The sequence below is a fragment of the Oncorhynchus mykiss genome, chromosome 12 (genome assembly GCF_013265735.2).
Source record: "Oncorhynchus mykiss isolate Arlee chromosome 12, USDA_OmykA_1.1, whole genome shotgun sequence".
Taxonomy (NCBI): domain Eukaryota; kingdom Metazoa; phylum Chordata; class Actinopteri; order Salmoniformes; family Salmonidae; genus Oncorhynchus; species Oncorhynchus mykiss.
Window position 1 is genome coordinate 82,838,591 of NC_048576.1, and position 12,172 is coordinate 82,850,762.

At 45.9% G+C, this 12,172-nt stretch overlaps 1 protein-coding gene across 3 annotated transcripts; it reads left to right on the forward strand.

Annotated features, from left to right (window-relative positions):
- The first annotated feature begins 26 nt into the window (after positions 1-26).
- LOC110538662 (homologous recombination OB-fold protein) lies at positions 27-8,114 on the forward strand. Of its 3 annotated transcripts, none has more exons than XM_036938818.1 (10): positions 27-232; positions 431-503; positions 714-1,787; positions 1,921-2,007; positions 5,143-5,277; positions 5,855-5,963; positions 6,552-6,637; positions 6,819-6,947; positions 7,105-7,297; positions 7,402-8,114. In XM_036938818.1, the coding sequence occupies exons 2-10, from the start codon at positions 444-446 to the stop codon at positions 7,452-7,454; spliced, it is 1,926 nt and encodes a 641-aa protein (XP_036794713.1). In that variant the 5' UTR covers positions 27-232; positions 431-443; the 3' UTR covers positions 7,455-8,114. The 3 variants fall into 3 exon arrangements, with proteins under 3 accessions (XP_036794713.1, XP_036794711.1, XP_036794712.1); XM_036938816.1 differs by having other exon boundaries at positions 431-481; XM_036938817.1 differs by having other exon boundaries at positions 431-481; positions 1,924-2,007.
- Positions 8,115-12,172: the final 4,058 nt, after the last annotated feature.

The window sequence follows — 12,172 nt, forward strand, 5'->3', positions numbered from 1 at the left end:
CGCAACGTAGACATTGATTACGCAATTACGTTCTACTTGAACGTGGCGGTGCCAATCTCACAAAATTTCGCATTTACAACATCTTGCTTTGCTTGAAAAGTTATACTATTTTTACTGCAGCAAGTACTGGATGGCTGAATTAAATGACATCTACACTTCCGATTGATCTTATGTACCAATATAAATAGGCAGTTAGAAAAGACATTCGACACGAGATCGCATGACTGCTATGGTAAGAATCAGTCATGTTTGTTTGCTAGCTCTGGTTCCCAGGTCGGTAGCTGCCACAAGTTTACAAATGAGAGAAGCTTCTAGCTAGCTTGGCACGTAGCTAACAGTGTTAGCCAGCCATCTAGTTGGCGAAATGTAATTTACATCTAGCTCTTTCTTAGTTGATGCTATATTTGAAGATGTCTTTCTTTTTCGACAGACTTGCAAGTGGAATGGATTATTTAACGTTGGGGAGGACTTCGATGATGAGGTGCTGCAAACTGATTTACACAGTCAGTGATTACCACCTGCTGATATGATAGTTATGACAGATTATAGCCCTCTGAATAAATTATCAGATTGACATCACAAGTAATGTAGAGTACTGTTGTGAAACTATTTAGTCTGAACACCTCTGGCTTTCTTTGAATATGAGTTATACAACGTTTTGTGTGTGTGTGTGTGTGTGTGTGTGTGTGTGTGTGTGTGTGTGTGTGTGTTAGGATCTACTTGAGATGGACTGGTCTGCTCCATCAGTGTCTGCTTGCACTGTGTCCTCTGCAGCACAGTCCTGTTTCCTCCGTTCAACTGCAGCATCAACTCCTGCTGCCCCCTATGGCCAGAATAACTCACATCAACCATCCACAGAAGGCTTACTTGCCCATAGGGGCCTGTCGAATGGCCCAGGGTCAGATAATTCAACACCGAACAGTGTAGGACAGTCTCCTGCTTTGGGTTTGAGACTGCTCTCTACATCTAAACCATTGCCCTCATTCCCTCTTCCCCCTCTCCACCTTCCTACACTGAGTAGGGGACTGTGTACAGTTACCCAACAGAGCTCCTCACCAGCTCAACAGATGAAGTCAAACACAACAGGACAGCAAGAGGCCCCCTCGCCGCAGGATGACTTTGATGATTGGGATGTTGACCTGGCAGACCTAGATGAAAGTGACCCACAGATGAGCACTTGGGCTCAGGTCCGAGAAACTGCTTCAGCTGCAGATCTAACCAAGCCCAGCGATGACTCTGTATCCCCAGCCAAAAGACTACGGCCCACAGCCTGTGGTGGTGCTCAAACCGGGCCCAATGTGGGTCTGAGAGGATTCAGTACCTCTAACCAAATGTCTGGTCTTCCCAGTAGTAGTAGTATACTCCACAGGTCCTCATTCCCTGGTCCCTTCCCCTCTCCCCGCCCTGATCCTAGGGCTACCTTCCTCCTAGCTCCACCCCAGAGCCCAGTGTTATCTGGCCTCACCAAGGCCTCCAGCCCCTTCCCCAGGCCTGTGACCCCCAGGCCAGTCAGAGGGCTTCCTTCCCAGGTACAGAGGCCCTGGGCTACACCTCTGGCTCAGGGACGCAGCCTTTTTGACCCCATCTCCCCAGCCCCCTCTAGTAGGTTTGGTGAACCCATGCCTTCCCCCAGTCTCACCCCCCGTTCCCTCCACCCGCCCATCTTCACTAACCACTTGATTCAGCTGGTGTCCAACTCCAACAAGACCCCCCAGAGACCGGGTTCTGACCACATCCGGCCCAATACCCGCCGCTTCCCCGGGCCTGCAGGAATCCTACCACAACAGGTGTGTCTCTTTCTGCTTCTGTCCCTACCTGCCTCTCTATCTGTTTATTTGTAGTCTAACTAATCTCAGCAGTCAGCAATGTGCTTGGTTGTGATACTAAGCTACTGTGAGGTTCCATTCTCTCTCCTTAAAGCAGCTCCATGGGCAGAGCCTGGATGACATCGTGGTGGCCATTCCTCAGACACCTGCACATGGGGCCGTGGCTCGAATGCCCAGTCAGGTACTATCACACTGATGTGTAGCCTATACATTTCAAATCAAATCAAATCAAATTTTATTTGTCACATACACATGGTTAGCAGATGTTAATGCGAGTGTAGCGAAATGCTTGTGCTTCTAGTTCCGACAATGCAGTAATAACCAACAAGTAATCTAACTAACAATTCCAAAACTACTGTCTTGTACACAGTGTAAGGGGATAAATAATATGTACATAAGGATATATGAATGAGTGATGGTACAGAGCAGCATAGGCAAGATACAGTAGATGGTATCGAGTACAGTATGTACAAATGAGATGAGTATGTAAACAAAGTGGCATAGTTTAAAGTGGCTAGTGATACATGTATTACATAAGGATACAGTCGATGTTATAGAGTACAGTATATACGTATGCATATGAGATGAATAATGTAGGGTAAGTAACAATATATAAGGTAGCATTGTTTAAAGTGGCTAGTGATATATTTACATCATTTCCCATCAATTCCCATTATTAAAGTGGCTGGAGTTGAGTCAGTGTCAGTGTGTTGGCAGCAGCCACTCAATGTTAGTGGTGGCTGTTTAACAGTCTGATGGCCTTGAGATAGAAGCTGTTTTTCAGTCTCTCGGTCCCAGCTTTGATGCACCTGTACTGACCTCGCCTTCTGGATGATAGCGGGGTGAACAGGCAGTGGCTCGGGTGGTTGATGTCCTTGATGATCTTTATGGCCTTCCTGTGACATCGGGTGGTGTAGGTGTCCTGGAGGGCAGGTAGTTTGCCCCCGGTGATGCGTTGTGCAGACCTCACCACCCTCTGGAGAGCCTTACGGTTGAGGGCGGAGCAGTTGCCGTACCAGGCGGTGATACAGCCCGCCAGGATGCTCTCGATTGTGCATCTGTAGAAGTTTGTGAGTGCTTTTGGTGACAAGCCAAATTTCTTCAGCCTCCTGAGGTTGAAGAGGCGCTGCTGCGCCTTCTTCACAATGCTGTCTGTGTGAGTGGACCAATTCAGTTTGTCTGTGATGTGTATGCCGAGGAACTTAAAACTTGCTACCCTCTCCACTACTGTTCCATCGATGTGGATAGGGGGGTGTTCCCTCTGCTGTTTCCTGAAGTCCACAATCATCTCCTTAGTTTTGTTGACGTTGAGTGTGAGGTTATTTTCCTGACACCACACTCCGAGGGCCCTCACCTCCTCCCTGTAGGCCGTCTCGTCGTTGTTGGTAATCAAGCCTACCACTGTTGTGTCGTCCGCAAACTTGATGATTGAGTTGGAGGCGTGCGTGGCCACGCAGTCGTGGGTGAACAGGGAGTACAGGAGAGGGCTCAGAACGCACCCTTGTGGGGCCCCAGTGTTGAGGATCAGCGGGGAGGAGATGTTGTTGCCTACCCTCACCACCTGGGGGCGGCCCGTCAGGAAGTCCAGTACCCAGTTGCACAGGGCGGGGTCGAGACCAAGGGTCTCGAGCTTGATGACGAGCTTGGAGGGTACTATGGTGTTGAATGCCGAGCTGTAGTCAATGAACAGCATTCTCACATAGGTATTCCTCTTGTCCAGATGGGTTAGGGCGGTGTGCAGTGTGGTTGAGATTGCATCGTCTGTGGACCTATTTGGGCGGTAAGCAAATTGGAGTGGGTCTAGGGTGTCAGGTAGGGTGGAGGTGATATGGTCCTTGACTAGTCTCTCAAAGCACTTCATGATGACGGAAGTGAGTGCTACGGGGCGGTAGTCGTTTAGCTCAGTTACCTTAGCTTTCTTGGGAACAGGAACAATGGTGGCCCTCTTGAAGCATGTGGGAACAGCAGACTGATATAGGGATTGATTGAATATGTCCGTAAACACACCGGCCAGCTGGTCTGCGCATGCTCTGAGGGCGCGGCTGGGGATGCCGTCTGGGCCTGCAGCCTTGCGAGGGTTAACACGTTTAAATGTCTTACTCACCTCGGCTGCAGTGAAGGAGAGACCGCATGTTTTCGTTGCCGGCCGTGTCAGTGGCACTGTATTGTCCTCAAAGCGGGCAAAAAAGTTGTTTAGTCTGCCTGGGAGCAGGACATCCTGGTCCGTGACTGGGCTGGATTTCTTCCTGTAGTCCGTGATTGACTGTAGACCCTGCCACATGCCTCTTGTGTCTGAGCCGTTGAATTGAGATTCTACTTTGTCTCTGTACTGACGCTTAGCTTGTTTGATAGCCTTGCGGAGGGAATAGCTGCACTGTTTGTATTCGGTCATGTTACCAGACACCTTGCCCTGATTAAAAGCAGTGGTTCGCGCTTTCAGTTTCACACGAATGCTGCCATCAATCCACGGTTTCTGGTTAGGGAATGTTTTAATCGTTGCTATGGGAACGACATCTTCAACGCACGTTCTAATGAACTCACACACCGAATCAGCGTATTCGTCAATGTTGTTGTCTGACGCAATACGAAACATGTCCCAGTCCACGTGGTGGAAGCAGTCTTGGAGTGTGGAGTCAGCTTGGTCGGACCAGCGTTGGACAGACCTCAGCGTGGGAGCCTCTTGTTTTAGTTTCTGTCTGTAGGCAGGGATCAACAAAATGGAGTCGTGGTCAGCTTTTCCGAAAGGGGGGCGGGGCAGGGCCTTATATGCGTCGCGGAAGTTAGAGTAACAATGATCCAAGGTCTTTCCACCCCTGGTTGCGCAATCGATATGCTGATAAAATTTAGGGAGTCTTGTTTTCAGATTAGCCTTGTTAAAATCCCCAGCTACAATGAATGCAGCCTCCGGATGAATGGTTTCCAGTTTGCAAAGAGTTAAATAAAGTTCGTTCAGAGCCATCGATGTGTCTGCTTGGGGGGGGATGTATACGGCTGTGATTATAATCGAAGAGAATTCTCTTGGTAGATAATGCGGTCTACATTTGATTGTGAGGAATTCTAAATCAGGTGAACAGAAGGATTTGAGTTCCTGTATGTTTCTTTCATCACACCATGTCACGTTAGTCATAAGGCATACGCCCCCGCCCCTCTTCTTACCAGAAAGTTGTTTGTTTCTGTCTGCGCGATGTGTGGAGAAACCCGTTGGCTGCACCGCTTGTATCATGTGTCATGATATTAGTTAACCTTTTTGTCCATTCTTTATTATATCATGTTGCTTTATGAACATGTGATGTCTGTGTAAAAAAAACTTGTCCAGGTTCCCAGCTCTCAGACTGAGGAAGAGGATTTCAGTGGAGGTCCGTGGGCAGCGATGAAGGCAGAGATGGGATTGGACGAAAGGAACTCCTCCTGTTTTCTGCACTCTTACAGCGTGGCCATGGTACTCCGCAAGGTGACCAGCACATTTAGCGGTATCCAATTTACACAGCCTATAGTAGTGTAAATGGCATGAAAATTGACTGAAAGGCTAACAGTGTTCAGGCTGTGCGTGGCCATGTACCCTTCAACAATATGCATAATTTAACATAGCATATTTAATGTTAGAAGCTTTAAATGCCATATCATCTGGTGCAAAAATGTAACACTTGGGTAACACCGTTTGCATAATTTGACTTCATGAGCATGTTTTTCTGCACCCAGGGCAGGGCAGCCTCCCTGATAGAAGTGGATGGGCTGTTTTTCTCTATGTTAATGGCCCTTGTCTCTGTGGTGGCACTCTATCAGTATAATCAGGACAAATGACAGGCCTGTGCCTGGGGTGTTAGTAGTTATTATCCCAAACATGATCACACATTAATCATCTTAATGGTTATTCTGTTGTTTTTCCACAGTCTTAATGTGCCACTGCTAATGGCAACTCTGCATGAGTAATTGAGATGTTTAATTAATTAAAGTTAATGATTGGCAGTTGTTTGAACTTGTTTTGTAGTGCTCTAATACAAAGGTCTCTGTCTGTCTCTCTCTGTCAGGCGGCCCTGAAACAGCTGGTGAAGAACAAGGTCCCCAACATGGCTGTGGTACTAAAGAGCATCCTCCACACACACGCTGATGCCAAGGCTGTGTTCAGGGATCCCACAGGTAAGGCCTACTGATGGTAAGCTTGTGCTTGTAGGTAGAACCGGTCACACAGTCATTTTAGTGAGTCTGTGGCTGGCTGTTTCATTGTCTCTAGGGCCCTCTTTCCTCCTTTCCTTTCTTCCTCTCTTTCTCTCATTTTCTTGCAGTTCCTGCTTGAACCTGAGCAGATCTATTAAAGTATTTACTTAACCTTAGTGTTGTGCTTATTAGTGACTCTATCAGCATCAAATGAACGTGTATTAGCACATGCTGATCACCACGGACTATTAAGTCTCAGTGATCTGTGCATTCCCTCCTGAAGTGTGGCCCATGGTGCTACCTGTCAACAGATTACCACTGGAGGGGATGCACTGATTACTACACTGTTGTCATTAGCAGGAATAATGTGACCAGTGTGCTCCATGTGGAATGAATCAATCACGTGTATTTTATACAGCCATTTTTACATCAGCAGTCACAAAGTGCTATACAGAAACCCAGCCTAAAAACCCTAAAAGGCAAGCAATGCAGAAGCACAGTGGCTAGGTATGCTGTTTTGCTCTGACTGCACAGGTAGAACACAGTAGTAATACGCGTGTCTGACTGTAGGAGAGATGCAGGGCACAGTGCACCGGCGCCTCCTAGAGGACAGACTAGGGGAGCTCAAGACGGGGGCGGTATTGCTGCTCAAACAGGTAGGACTTCCACAGGCCACACACCTCACTATTTACTAGTGTTTCATTGCAAATCATTTGTTGGATTCTTCAAGATGATTGAGCCACTCACAATAAAATCACAAAAACAAATTGTGTGTAAAGTTGATAATTTTTGCACTATGTTAGCTGTAGACCCATAATTAGTTGTCTCTTCATGAAGGTGGGTGTGTTCTCACCATCCCACCGTAACCACTACCTGAACGTGACACCCAACAACCTCCTGAGGATCTACCCTCCTGACGGCTCGACCTTGTCCTCCACACAGAGCCAGCTGCTCCCACTCCCCCCGGTGAGAGACCACTACCAAGGCCTGGAGGATATCTTGTTGTTATCCTGTATCCTGCTGTTGGGAGTTTGATGTAACAATTACAAATCATTGATGAGTAAAACTTGGTGTCTTGACAGATGTATTGTATTTGTTTGTCTAACTCTACTGTTGAATGTAGGAGCCAATGTTGGAATCATCTGATCAGTCCTCCAGTGTCCCAGGAGCCCCTGTGTCTCAGATGGAGTTGTTCTATGATAATGATGATGAAGAGGATGTTCGGGCCCCACAGGTCTCTGCAGACTCTGGTGCTGGCTCCTCTAGTGTTCCACAGGGCCCGCCTGCTGCACCACTGGACCTGTCCTGGGACGCAGGTGGGACTTGGATATGCATATGAGTGTATGTTCTTGGTAAACCAATCAGCAGCTCCACCCTGTGTGTTTGTTTGATTTAATTTGTCTGTCTCTGTGTTGTGCAGATGACCTTGATGAGCTTCTTGGGGAGTTGCCTGTTGAGTCCTACTGCCTCTGACACCTGCCCACCTACCCCTTACGGACAAGGTACATTTATACAGGGGAGATGTAAGCTGTCACTTGAATGTGAATTTGATTTTGACGCATTCTGACCGCATGTTGGATGCCTTTCTACCTGATTCCCCCGGAGAATCTTGTCGCCTGAAGTGCTATCATTTTGTGTTTGGTGTGCTGTGACCATTCATTTCACCGGGAAAATGTGCATGTCGGCCGTGTGGGGGGGGGGAAACTCTTGAGGTGTTGGGAACTGGGACGGACTGTCGCTCCCGCATCTCCCCAATTTGAATGAAGCTTCACTACCCAGACTGCTACGGGTACATCCCATACTGCTACGGGTACATCCCATACTGCTACGGGTACATCCCATACTGCTACGGGTTCATCCCATACTGCTACGGGTTCATCCCATACTGCTACGGGTTCATCCCATACTGCTACGGGTACATCCCATACTGCTACGGGTACATCCCATACTGCTACGGGTACATCCCATAGACAGTCATTCCCCTGTTTGAAGACCTGCTGGCTGATGTTTTGTATATTTTTTTTACTTCACAGTGCAGTCTCCTCTAAATCATAGCTAACTACTGTATGTGCACATAATGTCTTGTAAAACATGTATATATTAAAGAAGACTTCTGTTCAATAATACACTATACACAACTGAAATGGTCTCTGATTTTCTTGTCTCTAATTTGCGGTCTTTGGAGTGATTGAGAATTAAAATGCATGAGAATGCACTTACTAATAGGAACAGTATATGGAAAATCAAACATTGCAATTAAATATCCATTTAAACCCTGGCTTGATTGATCCACACTTCTGGTTGAATTGCATTGTGGTGGTGTGCTGTAATTAGGCACCGGTGTTGCAAGGTTTCATTGGAGAGGCAGAGTATCCTGCTGTTCATAGCCATTGTCCATTAATTGGAACTGCAAATCTTTTTCTCAACGTTTTTAAACAGTTTTCTTGTCTTTCAGTCAACTAACACTATTTTAAACATTGATGGCGCTGATGAAACATGGTGTGAACTAAAGTATCAGCCTGAAGTGAATGACTTTAAACATTGTCTCCTGGAGCCTTCTGACTGTCATTCTCTGCCATGCTCTTCTTTCTCCATGTCTGTGTTATTGCCATTTCCTCTGTCTTTCCTATCCCCTTCCTCTAGCTATGTTCCAGTCCAGCCTGTTTACCATGCATTACAATTGTGTAGAGACTTTTGGGGAGGGATTTTCTGGGTTTTTCGTCTCTGTGGAGTTAAATCCTTCTTTCCAGCTGGGCCAAATATATTCATCCAGCTCTGTCTGGTGGAGCCCTGGGCGGCTGGGACAGTCACAGCCTGACAAATGGGGTCTTATCTGGGCTAAACCAGCAGGATGGGAGGCCCACGCCAAAACTTTCACCACCACCAACCTCTCTCCTCAGAGGCATCACTATACATCCAGATCAGCCTTACTTTCTGTACTACCCCCACGCACCCCTCCAAACTTCAATTGTAGACAGACTGACCTACAATTCAAATCACCTTGCATCCTAATTAACTACTCAATATTGACCAGTCAGCCAACATTTTCCCAAGATACATCAATGTTTTGCTCTTTTACATGACCATGTTCTTTTTCCTGTGGAACTTTTGGTCATATATCCCATTTTCCTTACCTGAACATGTACTACCAGTAGGGGGCAGTGGCTCACCCCCCACTGCTGTGTTTTGCCTTATAGGCAGTGTCGGTGTGTATGTAAGACTTATTAAAGTCTCAGCTGGTAAGATCTGAGCTGTTGGAGGGTAAACCCTACTGTCGTTTGCACATGTTCCAATTATATATAGGTGTAACAAGGTGGGTCTAGCCGGCTCAGGTCCAGTGCTGTACGTTGTATTCCCATGCTGAAACCAGATGTGTGTGTGTGTGTGTATACATACTACCGTTCAAAAGTTTGGGGTCCCTTAGAAATGTCAGTGTTTTCCATGAAATGAATAGGAAATATAATCAAGACATTGACAAGGTTATAAATAATGTTTTTTTAATCTTTATTGAAATAATAATTGGTGTCCTTCCAACTTTGCTTTCGTCAAAGAATCCTCCATTTGCAGCAATTACACCCTTGCAGACCTTTGGCATTCTAGTTGTCAATTTGTTGAGGTAATCTGAAGAGATTTCACCCTATGCTTCTTGAAGCACCTCCCACAAGTTGCATTGGCTTGACGGGCACTTCTTACGTACCATACGGTCAAGCTGCTCCCACAACAGCTCCATAGGGCTAAGATCCGGTGACTGTGCTGGCCGCTCCAATATAGACAGAATATCAGCTGACTGCTTCTTCCCTAAATAGTTATTGCATAGTTTGGAGCTGTGCTTTGGGTCAATGTCCTGTTGGCATGGTGTTGGAAAATGTAGTGATAAGCTTCCTTCTTCAAGATCCCTGTTACTCTGTACAAATATCCCACTTTACCACCACCAAAGCACCCCCAGACCATCACATTGCCTCCACCGTGCTTGACAGATGGTGGCAAGCACTCCTTCAGCATCTTTACATTTTTTCTGCTTCTCACGGATGTTCTTCTTTCATCCGAACACCTCAAACTTAGATTTGTCTGGAAAAAAGTTTTATGGACAATCTTCCTCTGTCCAGTATCTGTGTTCTTTTGCCCATCTTAATCTTTTTTCTTTTTATTGGCCAGTCTGAGATATGGCTTTTGCTTTGCAACTCTGCCTAGAAGGCCAGCATCCTGGAGTCGCCTCTCCACTGTTGACATTGAGACTGGTGTTTTACGGGTACTATTTAATGAAGTAGGCAGTTGAGGACTTGTGAGGCATCTGTTTCTCAAACTAGACACTCTAATGCACATGACCTCTTGCCCAGTTGTGCACTGGGGCCTCCCACTCCTCTTTCTATTCGGTTTAGAGCCAGTTTGTGCTGTTCTGTGAAGGGAGTAGTACACAGCATTGTACGAGATCTTCAGTTTCTTGGCAATTTCTCGCATGGAAAATGTGAGGAAGGCAGACATTTTACGTGTCCCCAACCAATTTGTTTTTTTGTTCATTTATTTGCTTTGTTTAACCTATTTTTCGACTTATTTTGTACATAGTAACGTCTCTTATAACCGAAAATAACTTCTAGACATCAGGGCTGCGATTACTCACCACGGACTAGCAGAATCCTTTTTTTTCGTTCACCAGTCTGACGAGCCTGACGCGAAGGATATACTGCCTCCTCGGGAACAGGCCCAGATCCCTGTGATTTGTGTGAAGAGGTGGAGAAAAGGGGGGGGCCGAAGGGCGGGCTGCCTTCTGAGAATTCGTAGGCGATCGAGTAAACCCCCACTTCTGTGTTCCAATGGCACGTTGTGTTAGCTAATCCAAGTTTATAATTTTAAAAGGCTAATTGATCATTAAAACTTTTGCAATATGTTAGCACAGCTGAAAACTGTTGTCGTGATTAAAGAAGCAACACAACTGGCCACTTAGAAATGTCCTTGTTTTCGAAAGAAAAGCACATTTTACTGAGTTACAGTTCATATAAGGAAATCAGTCAATTGAAATAATTTTGTTAGGCCCTAATCTATGGATTTCACATGACTGGGCAGTGGTGCAACCTGGGAGGGCGTAGGCCCACCTACTGGGGAACCAGACCCAGCCAATTATAATGGGGTTTTTCCACAAAAGGGTTTTTACTGCAGACAAAAATACTCCTCAGTTTCATCAGCTGTCCGGGTGGATGGTCTCAGATGAATCTGCAGCTAAAGAAGCCGGATGTGGAGGTCCTGTGCTGGCATGGTTACATGTGGTCTGCGGTTGTGAGGCCGAAGGTGACGTACTGCTAAATTCTCTATAACGATGTAGGTGGCGGCTTATGGTAGAGAAATTAACTTTGAATTATCTGGCAACAGCTCTGGTTGGCATTCCTGCAGTCAGCATGTCAATTGCACGCTCCCTCAACCTGAGACATCTGTGGCATTGTGTTGTGTGACAAAGCTGCACATTTTTAGTGGCCTTTTATTGTCCCCAGCACAAGGTGCACCTGTGTAATGATCATGCTGTTTAATCAGCTTCTTGATATGCCATACCTGTCAGGTGGATGGATTACTTTGGCAAAAGAGAAATGCTCACTAACAGGGAAATTAACCAATTTGTGCACAAAATGTTAGAGAAATAAGCTTTATGTGCATACGTTTTTTTATTTATTTAAGCTTATGAAATTTGGGACCAACACTTTACATGTTGCGTTTTGTTTTTGTTCAGTGCATTCGGAAAGTATTCATACAGCCTTGTTCTAAAATTGATTAAATTATTTTTTTCCCCTGCATCAATCTACACACTATACCCTATAATGACAAAGTGTAAACAGGTTTTTACAAATGTTTACAAATTGAAACTGAAATACCTTTATTTACATAAGTATTCAGAGCCCTTGATGTTTCTCCAACTTAATTGGATTCCACCTGTGGCAAATTCAATTGATTGGACAGGATTTGGAAAGGTACACACCTGTCTTTTATAAGGTCCCACAGTTGACAGTGCATGTCAGAGCAAAACCAAGCCATGAGGTAAAAGGAATTGTCCGTTGAGCTCTGAGAAAGGATTGTGTCGATGCACAGATCTGGGGAAGGGTACCAAAACATTTCTGCAGCATTGAAGGTCCCCAAGAACACAGTGACTTCCATCATTCTTAAATGGAAGAAGTTTGGAACCACCAAGACAGGGAGGTGACCAAGAA